The 24,236-nt window shown below is 39.3% G+C and overlaps 2 protein-coding genes across 2 annotated transcripts in view; one reads left to right on the top strand and one right to left on the bottom strand.

The window, feature by feature from the left end:
* The window catches only part of LOC101856170 (sterol-4-alpha-carboxylate 3-dehydrogenase, decarboxylating), a 35,912-nt gene extending 23,691 nt beyond the window's left edge, over positions 1 to 12,221 (bottom strand). The window contains exons 1-4 of the mRNA XM_005095273.3: positions 12,080 to 12,221; positions 5,832 to 5,993; positions 2,749 to 2,895; positions 1,324 to 1,455 (exon numbers count right to left, since the gene is read on the bottom strand). Of these exons, the coding sequence (XP_005095330.1) occupies positions 1,324 to 1,455; positions 2,749 to 2,895; positions 5,832 to 5,993; positions 12,080 to 12,094 (456 nt within the window). The 5' untranslated portion in view covers positions 12,095 to 12,221. The remainder of the gene's footprint in view (positions 1 to 1,323; positions 1,456 to 2,748; positions 2,896 to 5,831; positions 5,994 to 12,079) is intronic.
* Positions 12,222 to 12,410: 189 nt separating this feature from the next.
* LOC101855937 lies at positions 12,411 to 20,599 on the top strand. Its single transcript, XM_005095272.3, has 5 exons — positions 12,411 to 12,669; positions 16,648 to 16,772; positions 17,451 to 18,004; positions 18,478 to 18,610; positions 20,227 to 20,599. Exons 1-5 carry the CDS (start codon positions 12,586 to 12,588, stop codon positions 20,576 to 20,578), a joined length of 1,248 nt encoding a protein of 415 aa, XP_005095329.1. The 5' UTR covers positions 12,411 to 12,585; the 3' UTR covers positions 20,579 to 20,599.
* Positions 20,600 to 24,236: the final 3,637 nt, after the last annotated feature.

Raw genomic sequence — 24,236 nt, 5'->3', positions numbered from 1 at the left:
GAGGGGGAGACAGTAGCGTAGTGAGAGATAGAGAGTGAAAAAGAGGGGCTTAAATTAAATATATCATTAGCGCCACTCCACAAGCATGTAAGTCATCTTTTAAAAGTTTTTAGAAAATTATAGACAGCAGCTACATCAGAATCATGATTTGGGCAGTCATTATTTTTCAGTTAAAACTTAGGAATAAAATAAAGAAACAAAACGAAGGTATATTGTAAGATGCCCCTTAATGTCTCTATTTGATTAATGGAATTATTTGGAAACCCCCATAAATTGATTTAGGTGAATGTGGAATGATGCAATTGATAATAACACATGCAGTCAAACCTGCCAAGACGGCCACCTGTATAAGATTGCCATCCACACAAAATGGCCTCTTTCCACTTCTTCTCTTGACTTTTCAAAATATAATGACACAGCGTAAAACGATAACCTGACCAACAGGGTAATAGCCACCATTTTATCAACCAACGGCCAAAAAAAACCCCTTTCTAAAACGGCCACGCAAATCTCTAATCGCTTGATGTGCTGCAAAAATTATATATTGCCCCTGACACTGTAGATGAGCTCTCATAAACCATTCATTTGTAGTAATTCTTAATCCCTCCGATGAATGAACTGATCATGATGCTCAGATCTCTCCCACTGTTTACCCAAGTCGACCAATTGGTAACAAATTTCCAGCTTCTGGCGAGGGAGGCTTGCGCACCATCCTAATGCAGCAGCCCTGCCCAAAACTCTGACCATCCACAAACCATAAGTGAGATGACCCGCTCTGAGCACCAAGTCTGTAGCAATTGACGTCGGCATGAACATGTGACAGAAGTGTCCCTTGTTCATCGAGTGCCAGCAACCCATTTGTTTGTTTAACCATAGGACATAGGACTTGGTCCTCCTTGTCTAACACACTTCGTTTTGTTTTACTTCTACAATGCACACTGATGACACTGTCTTCCTCGTCTTTTAGTAAGAGTTTTACGGCACTTGCAACTTAATAAGGTTGTATAGAATCAAAGTGCCGAAGTTTAGAGGTGTTACTCGTTACAAGAAAGTAACAAACACAAAAAAGAAGGAGAGATCAGGATGATAGATGCTTGATAGGAAAGACGGAGCAAACCACACCAGAGCACCCGCCAACCATCCACTTTCCTCGTCTGTGGCAGTCCTAAGCCTGCAGCCGCCTCTTCAATTGCAGTCTCAGAAGGGAATAGTTTATTTTAAACACTCAAACACAGACAAACTCTTTAAAAAATGAATACAATCATCTTAACACCTGTAAAAACAAAATTGACACACACACACAAGCACATACACTAAACTCACCCTCTCCTGGAGTATTTTTGTCTCGGTGTAGTAGTCTAAAGGCTTGGCTGCGTAGGGCAGTTCCTCTTCTCTTCCATTACGAATGCCTTTCCCCTCATAAACCACACTAGCTGAGCTGGTCAAAACCATGCGCTGAAGGAAAAAAGAAGACAAGAATTATCTCAAGTCTTTCCAAAAATCAGGGTTATTAAAAACATAAATCTTATTTATCTCTATATGACACAGATCTTAGCCAGTGCCTTGTTACAGAGCTCTTCTTCCCATATTTTCTCCCTTTCAGTGTCACAAAAGACTACTCTGGCTACATGCAAACTGTTGGGCCGTATGCTCAGAAAGAGGACAGTTCCATATTGAAAGCTTAAACAATTTATAAACTTACTTCAGTGTTGTAAAGAGAATCCCTGATCAAGCACACACAGCTCACTTCAGCTCATAGTGACAGACACCACAAGCTTTTTCATTTCTACTACCAGTTGCTAAGACTTTTCGTCATTCTGTGATTGTTTTCATTCATACGTGTACATCTGCATCTTTTATACACATACTGAGAATGAATACAATAACATTGAATTTAATACCTACTTCATGTACAAGGAACCAATCTGTGCTAAACTCTTCACACAATTTTTCCCCATATTTTCTCCCGATGTTCTTCCCTGAGTGTGGGCTGTCAGACACAACAGAGTTCAAGGTCAATAAAACGCTGGGCGTGTATTTCCCTCTGCGAGTTTTACTGTGAGTCCAAGGAACAGTTTCAATGTCAATTTGATCAAAATTCAAAGGAAGTACCTTATCCTTTCCAACCACAGCTGAAACATTTCTAGAAGATTTGAATTTTCATGCATGCAAAAATTGAAAAAAATTGCCTGAATTAGTTACCTTCATTGTGAAATCTTAACACAGCAGACATGGACCCCCCATACTAAAGGCATCAGCTTGCTCTTTTATGAACCAATGTGAAAAAAAAAGTGTGCAAAAAGAGAGATGTAGACATATATTCGCTTTTCCTTTTCTTCTTATTCTTCTCGTTAATCTTTAACACGTCGCAATCACTAGGCACAATAAAGTGCCGATGAAAATTATTCGTTCCGATCACCTGGCTGCGCCAGGCCCGAGAAGTCCGTTGCAGTCAACTCTCCTGGCTGGGTGAGCAGATGGGGTATTTTATACTGCTGGCTGTGTGACTGCAAAGTGTTAAACGGACATCCCAGTCTCTTGTGTAAAGGCTGCAGCTCGCCGCAGGTACTCTAGGCTCCCTGCCTAGGGCTGGGCTGATACTTCTTCCTAAGATATTTGTTTTTTTTTAAAGTGTTTAATGAAAGGTTGCGTTAAAGCAACCTAGGCACTAACTTTACATTTCGGCGGCTGAGGGTATACTTATACATACACACAGAAACAGCTAAAAACGTTTAAAAATGCAAGTACCTTGACTCCTGCCTCCTTGCATGCCTCTATGACATTACGAGTTCCCTCATAGTTCACTTTGTAAAACAGAGCTTTATTGTTGCTAAGAGGAGCTGGCGAAGCACAGTGAAATACACAGTACACTCCTTCTAAAGCTGGTAGGAGATCCTGGAGAGAAAAGAGAAAAAAATTAAGCGAAATCCACTTAAACTGAACTAGGTTAATCCAAAAACAGTGCTAAACGTGAAGGTGAAATCATAATTCTTAGTAAAATGAAAACAACAATTGACAGTGTAAGAAGACAATGATAAATCAGATGTCTTCACTAGGCCACAGCTCTGGGCTTTGGCTTCTAATTCACATGACTACTGAGAAACAGTTTATTTATTATAATGCGACAAAAGAACAATTAAAGGAATATTGTTATCCACTTTACAGACCTATAACCACCCCATGGCCAAAAATAGGAGTTTTCCTAGAAATCCTACCCCCCCCCCCGAGAAAAAGGAGTAGGAAAATAAAAATGGAGTCTCAAGAACCCCAGTTGCAGGGTTGGTGATTTTTTAAATCTTTAAAATAAAAATTTAAAAAACCGATTTTAAAAATTTAAATCAGATTTAAAAAATTTTAATTGGATTTTTATATTAAAAATTTTTTTTTTTAAATTGTCGACTCAGTTTGGGATTTTTGGTGGCTAAAAGTATGTTCTTTTAGTGCAAAATGCATTGTCTTTATTTTATCTAATGATTAATTTAAGCAACTGCAAAAGAAAGTTTTAATCTGCTATTATAGCTATATCAGTGAGTTATGGCTACAGACAAAAAATGAAGAAAATGTCAGTCTAAAAGGAAGGGGGAGGGGTAATTATGCATAGATAAACTTGCATTTTATTACAGTGTGTGTGTGTGTGTGTGTGTGTGTGTGTGTGTGTGTGTGTGTGTGTGTGTGTGTGTGTGCACACGCTTGTGTTTGTGTAAAAAGAAAAAGAAAATGCTCATTTCAATTATGAAAAAAAAGTAAATTGAATACTGTTTTATTTTACAGTGACAGGGGGGGGGGGGGGGAAGCAGACTTTTAAGCATGATTATATTAGTCTACTGAACCTTATATCTGTTTCATAAAACTAAGGAATGGAATTCTGAATGTTTAAAGATGTAAAAACAAAATACATTCTTTAAAAGTGATTTAAATCACTGAGTTTTATTTTTAAAATCAAGTTGATTTAAATTTTCTTTTAAATCAACTGATTTAAATCGACCTGATTTAAATCAACCCAACCCTGACTTCAATTAATGAAAAAAAAGTAAATTGAATACTGTACTATTTTACAGTAACAGGGGGGGAAAGCAGACTTTTAAGCAGGATTATATTAGTCTACTAAACCTTATATCTGTTTAATAAAACCAAGGAAAGGAATTCTGAATGTTGAAATATGTAAAAACTGAATACATTTTAAAAAAAGTGATTTAAATCACTGATTTTTATTTTTTTAAACTCAACTGATTTAAATCAACCCAGCTCTGATTTCAATTATTGAAAAAAAAAGTAAATTGAATACTGTATTATTTTACAGTGAAAGGGGGGAAAGCAGACTTTTAAGCATGATTATATTAGTTGACTAAACCTTACATCTGTTTTATGAAACCAAGGAAAGGAATTCTGAATTTTGAAATACGTAAAAACTGAATAAAAATAAATTTTTTAAAAAGTGATTTAAATCACTGATTTTTATTTAAAAAATCATGTTGATTTAAATTTAAAAAATCAACTGATTTAAATCGACCTGATTTAAATCAACCCAACCCTGCCCAGTTGATTAAGATTACTTAACAACAAACTGTGAGTGGCAAATAAACATGTATAACAAATACACGCACATAAAAATGTCTTTCTTCACATCACTTACGATATGTTGTGCAAATATTGCATGCAAATTAAAATGTGTATTTTCAATTTGGATATGGCTACATTGTGCAAACATTGCAAATAAATCCAATTTAAAAAATATATTTTCACGTCATATATGGTACGTCACATACAACCAATGGAAACAGAATTCAAGGGAAAAAAACCCAGATTTTATGGAAATCCAATCAGGGTTATTTGACAGATACAAAAAAAATCAGAGAGCTCTGATCTTAGAGTAGAACTATGCAGGTCTTTATTATATCACAGAAATATACAGAGGAGCACAGAATAGATGACTCAAGCCATGAACACCATCAACGAGTGCTGCCAGATACAAGACATCAGTAGAGGCAGGGTTTGGGTCATGCTCGAAGATGCGCTCAGAGAGTACACAACAGTGAAGGCAACATTGGGTAAAGAATGTCGCAACTGGCCACTTGGAGCTACAAATGCTGAAATTGAAACCCTGATAGAAGAGAATAGCGAACATGGAGATGCTGTGATCTTCACGGATGGATCAGTCAACAGAGGAGTCAAATCGGGCTGGGCCTTCAGAGTCAGAGTTGATGGGGTAGTAGTGAAAGAGCAAAGTGGAGCAACTGCACTGACAACATCAAGTATGTGTATGGAGATAAAAGCCATAAGTGAGGCTCTACACTGGATCAAGAACACAAGCCATCAGCGAGCAGTAATCATTACTGACTCTATGAGCACACTAAAGAAGGTACAGAAAGAGATGCTGTGTATGCGGACTGGAAGGCTGCGATCAGGGAGAGCAGCCTGGATCTTCTGCCCGGGCCAAGCGGGGGTAACCGGCAACGAGAGAGCAGACAAGCTGGCTGGAGAAGCAAAAGAGGGAGGGAATTTGGCACTGAACCCACCAACCGTCCTAACCGCTGTAAGTGAAAATTTGAGGAAGAATACGGCGGATAGCGGTTCCCACACTCTAGGTAGATTGAAGGAGAAGGGGATCCAGAGAGGAAAGGGGAAACACAGCCACCTGTGCGGACCAGTCCGACAGATTTCCTACCAGATTATGATGGAGACTATAAGCAGATAGACTCTGGGATGGATCCTGAAGAGGGGGGGGGAGAGCAGAGATGGATATGTTCCAACTGCAGTGATCCCAACACAGTGGACAAGTAAGACAAGTACGTAAGTAACATCTACAGCCCTCAGATTACATTATGACTTACCTCTTTCTTACACAGATCCCCAATAAAAAATTTTATTCTGGAATCTTCAAAGGTTGATCGAATGTCAAAGACATTGACAGTCCAGCCTCTCTCCAAAAGACCTTCACAGAGATGACGGCCCAAGAAACCACATCCTCCAATGACAAGACACTTTTTATTTTTCTGTGTAATACAAAAAATAATTACAAAGGCAATTTAACAAGTGCTTACGTAAGAGTACATTTTTCTACAGTTCAAACTGAGTATGAAAAGAGGGGCACAGTGGAAAATGTAAGGCGATTACTTTTCTTTCCTTCCTTCAACAGAAAACACATAAACAGGAGTAACCAATAATACAATTGTAGTCTGTATGTAAAACAAAAGTCTGTCATAATTACTCAACTTTAAAAATCTAGTCATTGCCCTGAGACCACTAACTGGTTCATAAGAAAAACTTGTTTTTCCCATACTTGATTTAGGAAAGAGTAACATCATAAGCCTAAATTTTTCAGATTATCATCAAATGCAAACTAACCAATCAAATGCACACATACTATGACTAGGGGAGACGATATTCCTGTCAAACAAGCAGAAATTTGTTGAGGTATAACTGAAACAACTCTGCAGATGCTAATGTAATAAGTTTTAAGGCCCACTGTATTTGGACAACTGAGATTGACTACAGAAAGAAGGGAGCTTGTGTAAAGTAAAGGCAAACAAAGAGAAGTGGGGGAATTTTGTCAACTGATACCAACACTGAGAAGAACTTTTGAGGCAAGAAAAGACAGAGATTCTTGTGGAAAATTGTTCTTAAAACCAAGGACAAGTCTATTCTGAATTTAAGTTTCTATAATATGTGGACGCGGTGGAATCAGGCACTTGTCAATTTTTGGACATATATGGAGTTATTGGTATCTTAAAGCTTGTTATTTGTCTTTCTTTCTGTGAAAAAATACCAATATATATCTTGAATAGAAGTCGAGATATGGGCGACTGAAGAAGGTGTGATAACTTGTTTTCTGGGGTAAAATTTGTGAGAAAATGGCCACCAAAGTCTGGTAACTTCTATAACTTGAGAGTCCATTAAAAACTGAAAATTTTCTTACTTTGTGCCATAAATCAATGTTTTTCAGTGACATTCACATGGAAATATATTTCTATATGGACATAATGTGTGCAGAGCCACAAAAAAATTTTTTGACAAAAATTGCTTGGCTGGAGGAAAAATGCCAGTTTCTTCGATTTCATTATTTTGACGAACTGTCTGAAACTGACAGCTTCAAGGGGGTGTGCCGCATGAAGTGGGTATTTATGACAGATACAAGACAACTATATTGTAACAAATTTGAAATGTGGTTTGCCAAGCATCATTTTTTTCCAATAGCCTTGAACCCCAAGATTCATATATATTTTTAACTTCACCCCCTCTCCTTGTACAGTACAAAAGACTTTATTTCAACAGTGAGAGGGTGAACAAAAAGGATAGAAATAGTTCAGTGGCAACCACTGCAAAAGGCACGCGGGAGATGTATGTCAGGCAGTATAAAAGCTTAGCTTTATGGGCGAGACAAAGTGTGACCCATGCCTACATGATCTATCCATCCACAGAATTTGACCACACTCCTGCCAGCAGGATCTATGAAAGCTACAGACATTACAATTTATCCATTCAAGTACCTTGCATGTTCTTGTAAAAGCAGCATCCTAACTGATTACGCACAGTATAGAAAGAGTAAAATTTCAATTCAGAAATGTGGGATCCAAGAGAGGAACTGTGAACAATGTGGGCAGAATCTATTCAAAGACCAAACAACAGTTCTACTAAATGACAAAAAAATATGTATAATATAACATTATAAGGGAATTTATTATAACAGTCAATACAACTTTCAAATCATAAGCTCATCTGACAGCTATGAGGGTTGGGCATTGGACAGATTCTTTTTTGATTAACAGTTAACAGTTAATTATTTCCATTTTTTTGAGAGATGATTTGTAATTGTTAGGTAGAGGGTGTGGTCTTTTGAACCTCAGCTCAGCACTGCATTATGTACTTGGGAAAGCACTTTACATGACATGAACTTTCCCTCATTTCACCCAAGTGTGAACAGAGCTGGTTGTAACGGAGTACAAGTACTCCGGTACTTGTACTTACGTTACAATTTTCGGTACTTTTACTGTACTCCGGTAAATTTTGAGAATCAGTACTTTTACTGTACTCCGATACTTTTTATAAAAGTACTTTTGAGTACTTTTCAAGTACATTTTGAGTACTTTTGAAGCTTAATGAAAGAATAAGTGCCGACATTTCCGATCATAATTTACGGAACAAACACCCGGGCGGGCACAGACAATCAACCAAGAGTTAAAAGTTGAGATTAAAGAACTGCCCGTCGCGTCAAAGATCAGCCACTCTTGTGAAAGTGATCACATGCGCTGTAAAACTCCATGAAACGGTACAATGATCCCCAGACGCGATCACACCGAGGTGTGAACTGACCGATGGGCGTTTCTTTTCCCCGAACATCGCACTCGCATCTGAGCTCGCCACCTGAACTTTCATCCGTCGCTGGGTGGGTTGGGCCTACAAGTTCGCTCCAGGCAGGATCACATCGAACTGTGAACTCTTCCCTGACCATTGAAGTTGAAGGCAGTTTTTCTCTATTCCCGAAATTGCGAGACAGCCTGAATTTTAATTGGTGTGGTCACAGCATAATGGTACGTAACGACAAAGGCGGGGGGACTCAATCAGAGATGGAAGGCTACAATTTTTGGACAGGTAAAGGGGAGGGGCAACTGGATAAACGTAGATAAAGATCTCGAGACGATATGCTAATGAGTGTACGGTATAATATTATGGCTTGCCTCATGCCACCATGCTACTGTGATTGGTCATCAAGGATGACCACTCTTTGCTCGCCATATGTCATAAACCTACCCAGGGGTCACGTCAGTTCTTGGGTCACTGTAGATTCTTCCTTAGCTTCGTCGGGCTAAGATCCCATATTTCCCTTGCTCCCTAGCACTGGGATCTTAGGCGGAGACTACTGTAGTACAGAATTTTTGGTTACACTACACTTACTAGACCCTAGGAAATTACATGTAGGCCTATTTTGGTTTGCCGTGGGCGCCGTGGACTACACAGTGTGACCAAACTCTGTCTTACCACTATTATAATCAATTGAAACTGAAACCGAGTTCTCAATGTATATCAATCTAACAATTTTTTAGGCTACCTAAATTTCTTTTTTCCTTTTTTTTGTGGTTTGTGCTTAAGACTAGAGCTACCTTGATTCCTTGAGGATTCGTTAAAGAATTCAAAGCACTTTTTTTTGCTGGCCCTTTTCATCAATTTTTTATTTTCTTAGGTCAACTTTGTCGCTACATTTTCCAATTTTGATACTTTTCCTACTTTCCGACCTCTAGGACTGACTTACATTAGATCATATTGTCTTGCTCAAACAAATTCTATTCATAATATCACTTACTCACTAATTGTGTCTGTTTGTTTGCTGGGTTTTTTTTTTCAATTTCACGGACAATTTCCACCTACGTTCAGTGCGTATATTCAAATGCTTTGTATACTGTTTACATTATTAGTAATAAATGGCCGAATTTGTCAAATATACAAGATATGTTATTCAATATGATGTTTTGCATTTTGAAGTGTTTTAGCATATTAGCAGAAAGTACTCAAAATGTACTCATAAGTACTTTTTTTAAAAGTACTTGTACTCAAGTACATTTTACAGGAAAGTACTTTTACTGTACTTAAGTACATATTTTAGATTGTACTTAAATTTATACTTAAGTACCTTTTTAAAAGTACTTTAACAGCTCTGAGTGTGAATGGGTACCCAACCATAGACAGTGAAAGATCTTGTCAGTATTATCATATATATATAAATAATATATATGTTAGTGTTTTAGTGCCTGTAAAATGGCAGGTTGCACTGCATATGCATCCAAGAGAGTTGAGTTTGTTTCAAAATGCTATCAGTAGTATCAGGTCTGTTGGGATAAAGATTAAAAAATGCAAAGCCGCAAAGAGCTTGCTGTATGCTATTTATAGGTGTACCAGAAACTAAATTTTCAAAGTAGCTGTATGCCAAATGTATCTGTTCCATATGAAAGGCCTATTTCCACTTAGCATTTTGGTACTATTCTTTAACCTCTCAGTCAATCTTTAAGAAAATTGTAGTTGTTTAAAATTTGATCAAATTTGTTAAAGTCGCTCACTGGCTGCAACCCCATGTTTGAGAGACTATAAAAGAGTACCAAGTGCACAAAATATTTCCACATTAACAGAGTACAATCACTATGACATCATGTATGGAGCCTAATTTTTTTCAAGACTGTGAGATCAAAAATCAGTATTTTATTGACTCAAACACCATGGTCTGTCGTTATTTCGACCAAAACACCGAACGTTGAACCGGCCGGAGCTACATCGGCTCCCGCGGTGAGCGGGTTAGCTCTATACTGTAGTGTACCCCGTGTGGGGGGGTCACATGTTTTCCAAGTTTCGCGTGGAAGTAAGTCGGTATTTTACATATTTTGTGTAAAAAATTATCTTTGAAAATTTTTACAGTATTTTTAAAGGCTTTTTATTTAAAATCTAAAGGCTAAAAATATACCATAGAAAAGCCCGTTTAAAGTTCTACAGTTCTTCGCCAATAAAAAGACGGTATTTAATCATTAATCTTTCCGCGAAGCATTTGAATGCACGCGTGTCAATTTTTGAACCGGCCGACCACGCATTCCCACTGCGAGGGGTTTCGCTTTCCTCTGCGATTCTCCAGCTCCTAATAATCGGACCTATAAACAACTTACACAAATGTAACGAGGAAAAGCTGAACTTTTATAAGGTGTACAGCATTTGGTCTTTTATAGCAAAAGAGCAAAGAAACAGCGATCTGAATAAACCCGATTTCACCGATACAACGTGCTCCGAAGGCCGCGAGTGCTTGCAAGGCTAGGCAGCGTTTACGCTATCTACTATTTACCAGTAGCCCATTACTTTTATTTACGGAGTCCGGCAAAGGGGTTGTTATGGGCCAAGCTGACTGCCCACTGTGAGACTGCCAGGATGAAACTACATCATAATTGCCCTGCACTTAGCTTAGCTACCTGTGTAGTGCCTACCTATCTGCCTCCCCAGATTCGGATTCGGAAATACTAGATCTTATACAATTAAAATGACAAAACACAGCTGATAAAAAGCCGAAAATTCTTTGACACATCCACAGGCCAAAGGATGGCTGCTGGATGGGAAAAGAAAAGTATGGGCGAAGCAATTTTCCTAACTTCCACCCTGCAGACGGGGCCTACGGGCTGGGTTTTAATTCATAAAGGCCACCTCTATTCTCACCCGGAGTGAGAATAGTGCAGGCGAGTCTTGTGGCTATTCTCACCCGGTGCGCGTTCACCAAATTTTGCGTTCACCCTAAACCACAGAATTCTACACTGTGATAACAGAAAAATTGTAGAATTCTGTGCCGTGAACAAACGTTCCATTACAATTGTAGCCTACTAAAAGCGTACAATTTTGTCTGTGGGCAGTGGAGAGAGAGAAAGAGAGAGAGGAGTAGCGCGAGAATTTCCGGGCAAAATAAAATGGCGACCCGCGTAGTTCGGCTCGATTCGAAAAGTTAAATAGCCATAGCATCTTTGTAGACAACCAAATTTATTTACTTTTGTGTTTTAACATCATTTTTAAACTTTGTTTTGGTCAATTTGATCGTCCACACCGATAGACAGTATTCAGAAAGAGACGGAGAGAGAGAGAAGAGGGGAGGAGTTGATCTTGCGAGAACTTCCGGGCGGGTGAGAATAGCCACTTTCATTCATAAATGCCCGGCTCTATTTTTCCTATCGCTTGGGAAAATAAACTTGAACTCTATTTCTAGCCTACGATAGCTTAGATCTAGAATCTAGATTCTAGATGTAGATTCTAGATATCTAGAGTCTAGATCTAGATCTAAATTTAGATCTAGATCTAGATCTAGATTTCTAGATCTACTAGAATCTAGATTTCTAGATAGAACATCTGAAAACTGAGACTGAAAAGGACTAATCTAGATTTCTAGATAGATCTATAGACCTAGATCTATAATATAACAAAACAGGGGAACCAACTTTGGCACAGACTAGAATGGGGGCGTAATAGATCTACTACTCTTTAGAGATGAGAAATATATATTTTTTTTATAAGCTAGTGATTTATTTTTATAAAAATAAAAGGAGACTACCCTAGCCCGGTGTCTTACCACGGAGGCCGCCATCTTAGCTCAGATGTTGACTGAGTAACCAATGAAAAGTCTTTACTATTTTTGTAAACTTTCTGAGAAGAAGAAGGTTAAACCTATAAATAGAATATAAGTTGGTTTCTGGCTTCATGTCGAAATTAGTCACTTACTGAAAATAACTTTCCATACCTTCCAATTCCCCAACACAATCAACCAAACATTGCACCACTGGCTGAAAGAAAGTATAGATCTAACCGTTGGACTCTAGGCTTCTATTTTTATCTCATGGTTTACCAACTATTTCATCATGATATTTGGGATTTAAAACCAGGGCAACAGAAGGAATTGAACATTGTTTCGGATCAACGAGCGCGTTTCACGCCGATCACCACCATATATCTTGTGTAGACCCATCAAACTAAAGCTTTACTTTATTTAATTCTGTGTCAAGCCGAGGATTAAATCAAATTAATACAAAACGTATCCCAGAAAAGGAACAAAAGTACATAATCTACAAACTATCTAAAATGGAGTTTGTGGGTATGAAATCCATCGAAAAGAAACCTTCCTTCAGGGAGGACAAGTGCACTGACTGGGTGGCAACAGAGAAGGTAAGAGAAACGTACTTTCATTCATTTTGTTTTTGCAATTATTATAGGCCCCTATAGACTCTATAGCCTAGACTTACTGTCTTAAGTGCGGTCAAAAATTCGTGGCGCAACTTATCCTCAAATTTCCATCTCTTTAACAGGTGAATCAATGTCATCCAAACTTTGCACAGCAGTTTGTATCAATAATTTGTCTTAACTAGATCTAGATCTAGCTCTAAATCAGATTTTTCCAGAGCAATTGGGGCTAGATCTAGATTAAAAAACATTTCTTCATAAATTTATATAAAATACTTGAAATCTCTGTCTCACATAAAATGGTATTGTTCACAGCACTTCTCGCTTCTCACACACATTTTGAATACGCATATGGCCTACGTCACCGCTCATCAAAGATAATTTTTACTTGCAAAACTAGATTCTAGTTACAAGAAATTATGTTTATAGTGAACACATTTTTTACACTAATGGTTATCAAAACATGCATTCAATAAACATAATGTCCCGATTAGAAATACATGACGGATTGCTGTTAAAAGCAATATTGCCCCAGCAGTTAACATTTAAAAATCTGTATAGAAACCACCCACTTGGATTATATTTATTAAGGAATTTTCTAGAATTTACTAGCAGGTTTTTACAGAAATATTGATCTGTTAAGACAAATTGATACAAGTCATTGTACAAGAATTGGAGAACCTATGTTCGATAATTGAGGAGATATTTGACAATAAGTCGCGCCACGAATTTTTTACAGCACTTTTTATATAGATAGTTGTAGGCCGATTAGTGTTTTTTTTTAATGTGTGTGTGTGTGTGTGTGTGTGTGTGTGTGTGTGTGTGTGTGTGTGTGTGTGTGTGTGTGTGTGTGTGCGCGCGTGCTGGTGTGTGTGCTTGCGTGTGTGCTGGCGTCATATGAGATAGTGAGGGAGGAAGAGGCGGAGACAGAGAAGCGCAGGGGAAAGGTGGGGGAGGAGGGGGCAGATAGGCGAAAGAGGAAGAAAGAAGGATACATATATAGGCCTAGGAGAGAGAGAGAGAGAGAGAGAGGGGGAGAGAGAGAGAGAGAGAGAGAGAGAGAGAGAGACAGACACATAGATACATAGATAGAGACAGAGTAGACAGACAGACAGACACATAGATACATAGATAGATAGATAATCGATAGATAGATAGATAGATAGACAGATAGATAGATAGATAGATAGATAGATAGAAAGATAGATTGATAGATTGATAGATAGATAGAATATTCATTCCTTCTCCCTTTTGTTCACTCGTCAACATTGTTCAGTGTTTGTTTTCTTCATTTATCCTTTCTTTTGTCGGTATACATTTTTCATGCTTGCATTAAGTAATATACAAAAACGGCCTTTCTCGTTTTATCATTTAATTAAAATAAAAAGGCTTTTTGGTCACATTCAATGTGTCTTTACAACAAAAGCCCCTTATTTCTTGATTTGGGAAAAGTCGGTACCGGTACGTCGATCTCTCATGATCAAATAGAAAACAAGTTTTACGCTTGGAGAGCGTTTAAAGAAATGATCATCATTTGAAAAAAAACCCATTTATTGTAGCCTAGCTTGTTTAAAAAAAATGTATTTACGACGCAACAAGCTAAGCATCAATTCAGCATTGTCTCTGAACTATAAGCATGTCATACAAAACTAGAAAACCAGTGTTTGATTCTGAAATAGTTTTGTGTGAATCCCGATCATTGATATAAAATACTTTGAATAAAATGCTGCATGCATCTGTTTTGTGCAAAAACCTATCTTGCATGAGGACCCCGTCGTTTTCTCATCAACCTGTGATCAAGGACCATGATTCTAAGAATATGTAAACATTTTACGCTCTCATCAAAACAATTTAGATCGTTTAGGAGGCGGGCATGTCTGGACCAAACCAGGCTGAGGGGGATACAACGTTCCAGCAGACAGGTGGAGACCTAAGAACTGGTTTTTTGTTGTGTTTTTTTTGGTTTTTTTAAAGAAAGAAAAAACACCTCTTCCAGGCGCGGTTCGTCCATAGAGCACAGTCGTGCAGTGCCGCCCAAATTTTTTTAATGTTCTGTGACTTAAAGCACCCACAATAATAAAATATAAGACGTCAGAAACAAACACTAGCCAAATATTATATCAAAACAAGGCCCTCGCTGGCGCCGTAAACGTCATTTCTATTCTATAGCGCCGTAAAACATCTACTATGTCATGCCTAAGTTCAAGCGCTGTATCTAAACATCACAGGATAGTCAACAGTGGAAACCTGACCTATAAATCGCTCTTTGGGATAATCCAAGCAATGACGACACTTGTAGAGAGTTTGGCGGTACATTAATATTAATAAGACGGCACATCTCAGATGTGCTCCAGCCGAATAGCGCCAAAACATAGCCCACAGTAGGCAATCTAAAAATAAACGCCATAGACTGTGCACTATTCCATGCCAAAATTATGTGGGGCCCTGAGCAATCCAGCGGAAAGCTCAAGTGAATTGTGATTGGTTCATTGTCTTGTCGCTATTTTAAGTGACTCTGTGACCGTGAACCTGAGGGGGGTGAACGTGACATACTTAAGTCGCCGTCCTATGAGTTGTGCTTTTGAACGGTTTTGTAGTGGAGTGGTGAAAGATATTACTTGAGTGTTCAGTTCTAATGCGGGATGAATGAAATTGACGTTTAGCTAACAAACAAATTTAGTTCTAGAAGTCCAAGCCACAAGTAAAAAGAATGAAAGCAAAAGCACAAGGTCTTCCTTCACCAACCCAAAGATCCTAAAATTATACACCATCCCATTTAGCCTACTCTGCCCCTGATCAGGGGCGAAGCGTCTATATAATCAAATAATCACTGCTTCCCTTCCTAATTTTGAAACATTGTCGCTGTCAAATTCATCCTTAAACGTAAACCTCTTAAATTAAAAGTAAAAAGAGGTTCGTAATCCACAATGGGCATGCCTAACATTCAAAACGGTTTCACGGCCACAGAAATAGCCTCCTCACCCCTCTCGGGCCACTCCATAATCAGTCGCAAGCTTTGATTAAGTAAGCTTAAAGTGAGGCTGAAAGAGTCTCCAATACAGTTGAGGGAACATGTGCATAGCAGTCATGGCTGTTTCATTGCCACATATACCCTGTTCACCCCTTTGGGGCCACAGTTAAAATCAATCACAAGCCCTGATTAAGTAAGCTAACGAACACTGGTCGAGTCTACCTCACAAATGTGAGGGGAACTAACTCCTAACAATCTCTTTACTGCTGCATGTGCTTGGTTTTTTTCCCTCGACTTTTTACTGTCCTATAATCAGATCGTGACCTCGATTATGACACCAGCTCCTGGCCGCGAAAGGCTAACAAAAACAGCCAAATGTGAAATTTAAAAAATGATAATTGTCATGTTCTACCAAAGAGTTAGACTCTCTGGTAGATCTATAACATATAGAAAGTTAATTTAATTTTAGTTGGAACTGATATTTAATAAGATACTTTCCCGATTATTTTGGCGGTTGAACATACAATATTTAATAAGATACTTTCCCGATTATTTTGGCGGTTGAACATACAATATGAATTCCGGATTTGTGATATCTACGGGCCATATAAATCTATATCTGGTCCCGTTTCACTTTGATTACCCTGTCAAACAAGTCAGCCTTCGCCCCTGCCCCTGATTATCTTCAGCCTAACTAAGATAGCTTAATTGTGCACGCCCACTTTTTAGACCCACGAGCCGCCCCTGACCTCTTCGTACGAGAATTGAACTCACATCTTATATTTGGGACGGTGAAATAGCTCCACACCATAGACGCCGGTGACTTTACAGCAAAGGCGATAACGCTGTGGTCAACCAAATTTATCACGAATAGAGGTCTTAATAAAAGTATTTTCTATTCTAATGAAGGTCATTGGTACCCTGTCAATCAGTCGTATCTTCTCAGCCTAACAGCTTTTGTAATAATATTATATTTATTGTGTCTCTTCCAGGTCCATGGTTCGAGTTACCAGTTCTACACCTGCGACGGAAACAGAGTCATCTGCGGCAGCCGACGAAACCAGCTCAACGACGAAGGCTCATTTCTCAAGTGCAATACAGCTGAGTTCAAGAAAAGGTGAGTTTCCAGGACAGTCTGGCGAGAACGAATAGGTGACAAAAGCTAAGATAAGAATAATGAAGCGCTAAGATTTAGATCTAAGCATTAAAATAGTCATATTGTCCTCCAGCTGCATCAGTCCAACTAAGTCCAATAATTCAGTTACTCAAACTGTGGTACCGATTGCATATGTGCTGAAGAAATATTTTGTCAAAAATTCAAATTTTCAATGCTGAAAAAAGCAAAAAGAGGGATATGATAGAAGTAGAATAAAGCAGTTTTTTAAAAATCTCTGTCCTGAAACATTTTGCTTTTTGGGCTTAATACATTTGTACACAGTATGCCGACCATCATATTCGGTTTTTAACGACAGCTCCACCAAAGAAAACCTGAGAACCGACTTTGTCTAGTCAACTGTCAAAATAGACTTTTTGATGGCGTGAGGAACAGACTAAAACCGGTAAAGTGGACTACATTACGCTCTGGTTAGCTTTTTCTTTGGGGTGGGGTGGGGGCGGGGCATTTTTATAGGTGCTCTCTTCTTATTGTCTCCATTTTTATCCTTCTGGCGATGATGTCATCATTCTTCTCGTGAATAGATAATCTATTACTCGACTAGATGAAACATTTGAGAACGTACTCAGACAATAACACATTTACACCACTAAATTCAACTTTTCTTTTTATTGTGTGCAGGTATGTCGAATGCGTTAAGAAAGTATTCCAAATCATCAGCTCAGACGAACGTTGGGCAGAATACAGGGAATGGGGAAAGAAAGAAGACAATGATGACGACAATGCAGAGGAAAACGACGAAGAAGAAGAAGCTGGTGACGAAGAGAAAGGCGACGAAGAAAATTCTGAAACAGCAGATAACCCCACAAAATCTGACTGTGAAAGCAGTGAACTCAAGAACAAATCAAATAATATCGAGCTGAGAATATACGGCGAGCTGTACGGAGGGGGTGGTGTCAAATCAAAACTCATGTCTGTAGCTATTCAAAAAGAAATCATTTATTCTGATGAGTACCGCTTCTACGTTTTTGGAATCAACGTCAACCGAAAATGGCTTTCTGTTCTCCAATTGGGCGATCTGTGCAGGGAAGTAGGATTTCCATACTTCGCTGTTCCAGTTACTGAGCCCAAAGCTACTCTGGAGGAGCTGAAAGACTGGCTTAAAGACACTGGATTCATGAACAGCAGATCCTCCCTCACAGAACGCACTGATGATTACAAGACGAAAATCGAAGGTGAGGTTTTGGGAATGCCCGTTTATCGACTGGGTAGCCTAGACTGACAAGGTCGAAGTCCTATCTGAGAGAATTTTTATCAAGGGAGGCAACCATTAACGTAAATATTGCGTAAAGTGCTTGGGTCATTATTGCCCTTTTTCTTATTTTTTAATGGAGGTGGTGGTGCAGAAGAAGACAAACAGGCTAACAAGCAAACATCTACCGAAAATTAGACGTAGACTAAATCAAAACAGTCACACATTTTCTCATTGCACTTGCTACAACTCACACAGGAATAAATCAACAACTTCATCGTCAGAATACCCCCTCTTCGTCTCAAAGTTTGTATAAAGTGGTAAAAGTCTTTGAGCGCCAGTACAGCCTGAATGATGTTTGTTGTTGTGTTTGTCGTTTGCTTTGCTCAAGAAAAAAACAGCTTCTGTACTATTATAATAGTCAACCTCTACGTGTGTCAAAATTGTCTTCTGCAGGTGTGGTGATGACTCCGCTGACCAGACCCGACTTTGGCTTACACGCCGTCAAATATCTGTCAACCTCTTTCGTAGACGTTCATGAAAGAAAGGATAAAGCGCCAAACTACTGCACCAAAGCAAGATACAACAGGTGAGATATAATTAAAAGATATCATTTGATAATCAGTAACATCTATTAATGAGTGGAACAAATGAGATATCAGCTTCATGACGAAAAAGCATTATGCACGTTCTTGTAAAAAAGATATTATTTTTTTAAAAACCTGATTGTTTTGGGATGAGTAGTCTAACAAGACCTCTCTGTATTGACTGGTATTGTGTTTAGAGAGGGGGAGACATGGGGAGGGGCAGAGAGAGAGAGAGAGAGAGAGAGAGAGAGAGAGAGAGAGAGAGAGAGAGAGAGAGAGAGAGAGGGAGAGAGGGGGGGGAGAGGTAGTGAGAGAGAGGGAGGAAGAGATTGGTAGAAAGAGGAAGAGATGCACTGAGAGAAAGAGTGAGCGAAAAAGAGAGAAAGAGAGAGAGAGAGAGAGAGAGAGAGAGAGAGAGAGAGAGAGACACACACACACACACACACACACACACACACACACACACACACACACATACACACATATATACACACACACACACATACAGAGAGAGAGAGAGAGGGGCAGAGAGAGAGAGAGAGAGAGAGAGAGAGAGAGAGAGAGAGAGAGAGAGAGAGAGAGAGAGAGAGAGAGTAGATGGGTAGAAGGGTAGAGGGGTATAGGTGGGATGGAGGATAAAAACTTCTCTATGCAACCTATGGAATACTTCAGCTATGTGTCTTGACAGCAAAACCTAGCAAACAAACGACTGGCCATTCCCCGCCATGAGCAGTATCGTTCACCTGAAAGGGAAGCATCTATGATTTCGGAGTCCTGCATGCTTCCATAAGATAACGCTCCTTCTGATACAGATATCTTTTTCTCGGATATTACGCACAATCAGTACGTTTCCACTTATAAATCATCACACAGCCAGACAAACAATATAGTGGACAGGTTACTGAGAGATAAATAATATGGGGCTACACAAAACACGCTCCTGAAAGATACGAGCTGGCAAGAATCCAGCCCTGCATTACGTGGCTTAATGTGGTGTTTTATCAGCTCATGGATACGTATTGAATATTGTAGGCCTATAACGAGGATATTTCAGTAGTAAAAAAATTCATTCCGACTTTGAGAGCAAACAACAACCCGAATAAACAAAATAAAATGTTGCTGACAGTCGTTACCAAAGTGACACATCAAAGTGGACGTGCGTGCTTCAGTATATTATTTTCTCACGTAAGCGCGCGGGCAATTGTACTTGTGTGTGTGTGTGTGTGTGTGTGTGTGTGTGTGTGTGTGTGTGTGTGTGTGTGTGTGTGTGTGTGTGTGTGTGTGTGTGCACGCGCGTGTGTGTGTATCCATGTGTCTGTTTGCATTTAAATGCTCACTGTTTGAGAGTCTTGAGAAACCGTGGGAGAATGGCGTGAAGAACCAGCTGTAATAGGTGGGATTTAAAAAATAATCCGAACAATTCAATGTATAATCCTACAATGCTCTGGAGTACCCTCAAGGCAGAATGGTGAGGTAAACCTTTCTTTCTTTTTTGTTTGTTGTTGTTTCTGTTTTCTGTTTCTGCTAATTGGAGGCTTCTTTTGTTTGACTTAATCCAATTTTTCTTATTCCATAGTTCTAACACTAATAGTAATACTATACCGTCTAATTTCCCCAGTGTACTGAGCAAACTGGACATCCCTGAACGACAGCAAACAGACATGGTGATAGAGATGTTCATCGCTGACATTCTCAAAGAAAGCGGCGCGAAAGAAAGCTCCAACAACGAAACGAAGTCTTGGACTAAATCTGTAAGAATGTGGCTAATGCAAGATGGTTACCTCGAGCCAACAAACGAGTTCGAAGTTGCCATGGTGGAGAAGGTGAGACAAGGGAAGCCATCAAGAAAAGATACGGAACTTGCCAGTTTGAAGATGAGCGAGTCGAAGGCACAAGAGAAAGTGGTAGACGATGAAGAAGATGACGATGACTTGATGGACGGAGCTATGGGGCTTTTTGGAGGGGATTAGGAAATGCAGTCTCCTTAGAAACTAATGAAATATGATCAAATGACCCTAGGGACCTCAACTTTTGTTTTGTACATGTACTAAGAGGCAATAATAACATTATCATTGAAGGGCATTTCTATTCAAGCAATACCGGTAATAATGTTAACCGTAAATTAGATATATATGAAATCAATTGTTGTAATATCATTTGTGATTGAAGACAATTTCTGCTCCCAACTTCTGCACTCCACCCCATCTCAACCCCTTTCCCATAAAGACGTCATACATCAACAACCTCGCATACTCAGACGTACACTGACATTACACAAACGCTGATTGACAAACAAAAATATTCTTTCTCTCTTTCAGTTCTTCACACACAAATACACACACACATACGTACTCGATCGATCGCACGCACGCACATACACATACACACATGTACTCTTTCTCTCTCTCTCTCTCTCTCTCTCTCTCTCTCTCTCTCTCTCTCTCTCTCTCTCTCTCTCTCTCTCTCTCTCTCTCTCTTTCTTTCTCTCTCTCTCTCTCTCTCTCTCTCTCTCTCTCTCTCTCACACACACACACACACACACACACACACACACACACATACACATACTCTCACAAGCCCATGCATTAACTAAAGAATATGGACACACATGTAGATGTAGGGTCTACACACAAACGCATGAGCATTCTCACAAATAATATGTTGCTGTTATTGTTGTTAGTAGTAGTGGCCGTGTTGTTGTTGTTGTTGTTGCTGTTGTTGTTGTTGTTGTTGTATTTGTTGTTGTTGTAGCTGCCGCTACTGCTATTGTTATCCTTCGTGTTAGAGGAGGTAGTGGTTATGTTATTGTTGTTGTTGCTGCTGTTGTTATTGTTTTTGTTATTATCTGTTGCTGTCTTGGTTGTTAGAAGAGGCAGTAGTCATGTTGTCGTCGTCGTCGTTGTTGTCGTCGTCTTTGTTGTTGTTGATGATGTTTGTGTTTGTAGAGGGTGAGCGGTTGGCGGGTGCTCTGATGTGGTTTGCTCTTTCTTTCCGATCAAACATCTATCACCCAAATCTCTTCTCTTCTTTTTTATGTATGTTACTCTCTTGTAACACATCTATTCTTTGGCACGTGTATGACCTTATTGTGTTGCAAGTGTCGTTAGATTCTTACTAAATCTGAAAGTTTGTAGTGGTATTCTAGCTGTTGTTTTTTTTAAAAATCTCTTCTGTTGTTGAAGTTGTTGTCGCTGCTTGTAAGTCGTTAGAATAACTACCACATTTTGTTGTGCATACACATAAAAAAAAACCCTTCAAAAATACAACACCGTATATTAATTATTAACGCAGAAAGCACAGAGTGGAGCTATTTTGGTTGAAAAACAACTTTTACTTCTCTGAAGCAAAAGAAGGAATGTTTAGGGCTTTCAATATAAAACACGTTCAAAAGCATATAACGTATGAATGCACTTCTCTGAGATACCGGTAGATCTACTTAAAAGATGTTATCATTGTTCAAACTGTTTACGATGTGCCATAACTGATTTTTCTCAGCCTTGTTTACATTATTTATATGAATAAAACTGTTATTGCTCTACATACTTCACCTTATTGTGAGTGTTTCCTTCTTTATTTTTCTTTTTTTTCGGTAGGCTACCTTGCTGGCGAAATGCAGAGTAAACGGTATTCGATGAACATGCTTTACCACGACGACTAACTGACTATAAATCAGATAAATAACCCTGGGCCTGCAGATCTCGCCACAGAAACGAATATTATATAAACCTCTACATGAACAGGATTTTTTTTATTGAGGACCACCATTCTGCTGTCATCGCAAGAAACCAGGAAGATAAGGGAAAAGACAATGATAAATTCCATTTACACAGCATTCTATTCCATATGAGTATAAGATCTAAGCGCTTATGTGTTTTTACGCCTCTATAGATGTGTGTCTGGCAGTACAAAAGCTTAAGCTCAATTGGCTAGACATATTATAAGTGCAACCCATGCCTACATGATCTACCCATCCTCAGAATATGACCACACACACACATGCCAGCAGGATCTATGAAAGCTACGGACACTACAATTTGTCCATTCAAGTACCCTGTACTAGTATGTTCTTGTAAAAGCAGCATCCTAACTGATTTCGGACAGTCAAATATTGTTTTTGTTTCTTTTTGGTTTGTTTTGGGGTTTTTTTTTTTTTTTGGTGTCATTTGTTACCTACCCTAAGATCAGGGATGTGGCTGAAAGACAGTAGTAAGTTGGGGCCCATGAGTAGCAGTAGAAAGGCTGCAGAAACTGTAAGGGGCCCAGAGGAGGGGGCAAAGGGGGTCGGGGTGGGGGCAGAAAGTGGAGATGGACACAGACGACAGAACAGTTCGATGTGGAAAGGAGGTAAAAGGAGACAAATCAATTTAGAGATTAAAATTTTCAGTCGCTGCCAGGTTTCGAAACCGGGACCTATTGAATGAGAGGTGAACACCGAGCCTCCAGACCACGAGAGCACCCGATGGTGGTAGTTGTGCTACCGAGAGACAGAGAAAGACACACACACACACACACACACACACACACACACACACACACACACACACACACACACACACACACACACACACACACACACACACACACACACAGAGAGAGAGAGAGAGAGAGAGAGAGAGAGAGAGAGAGAGAGAGAGAGAGAGAGAGAGAGAGAGAGAGAGAGAGAGAGAGAGAGAGAGGTGGACAGAGAGAGAAAGACAGAGAGAGAGAAAGCCGCAGAGAATAAGAAGGAGAGACGGAGAGTTCACACGTAATAATAAATGGAATACTTGGATAAAGGCTCCAGGTTCCATAAATCTTTGTAAAGTATTCTTTCAAAAGCCATTTCCTCAGTCATTTCCCTTCATCTCCAGCCCTTGCTCCATGAGTCTCATAAACCGATTGTTTGGCCTAACCGTTTTGGTTTTTTTTATAACACAACATCACCTCACAAGTAAAATGTTTAAGACTTGAATGAAACATAACACAGTTGATTTTGAAGGTAGAACACTAAGTCACAATGCCAGAGGAGTCCTCTTTTATGAAGTAGGTAACAGCAACCCGAAATAACTGCTTGAGTAAGGGAGACTTCTTTCTTTTATCCGCCTCTTATACACTTTTGAGTGTCGCAGGAATAAAGAGACGTCTCTCTGCCACCAGCCGGAGAGCTTGGGTCTGGGGGATGCTGTGAGTTGAGTTTCTCTGACTCCATATATCCAGGTCTTTCTTAGTCGCCATCTAGCCTTGTTGCCATCGAAATTTTTTATGAAGGGACTTTGTTCTGGGTGGTGTGTTGGTAATCGAATGAGATGTCCGAACCATTTGATTCTTTGGTGTTGGATGTGATGCTTGACATCATGTGCCCACTATTTCTCTGATTACTGTGGTTCTAATGTTGTCTCGCCTGGTCTTGTTTACTGCTTTTCTAAGGCATCGCTTTTCATATGTTGTAACTCGTGGTCCATGTTTGGCATTGATAGGTGAGTGTTGGGATGAATATGGAGTTCATCATTTTGAGTTTTGTTGTCATGGGGATGTTGGCAGTGGCGGCTCGTGGTTTATAGAACTGACCGGCGGTCATTCACGTCGACTATTTTTCCCTCCCCCACCCCCTTCCTTCACAACACACACACACACACACACACACACACA

Source organism: Aplysia californica, unplaced genomic scaffold (genome assembly GCF_000002075.1).
Source record: "Aplysia californica isolate F4 #8 unplaced genomic scaffold, AplCal3.0 scaffold00099, whole genome shotgun sequence".
Classification (NCBI taxonomy): domain Eukaryota; kingdom Metazoa; phylum Mollusca; class Gastropoda; order Aplysiida; family Aplysiidae; genus Aplysia; species Aplysia californica.
Note: the sequence above shows the minus strand (reverse complement) of the source record. Positions and strands in the feature narration are given on the sequence as shown.

Coding starts and splice junctions, on each gene's coding strand:
- LOC101855937 (XM_005095272.3), top strand. CDS start 12,586: ATGGAGTTTGTGGGTATGAAATCCATCGAAAAGAAACCTTCCTTCAGG. Junction 12,670..16,647: donor ACTGGGTGGCAACAGAGAAG/GTAAGAGAAACG, acceptor TGTCTCTTCCAG/GTCCATGGTTCGAGTTACCA. Junction 18,005..18,477: donor TTACAAGACGAAAATCGAAG/GTGAGGTTTTGG, acceptor TGTCTTCTGCAG/GTGTGGTGATGACTCCGCTG.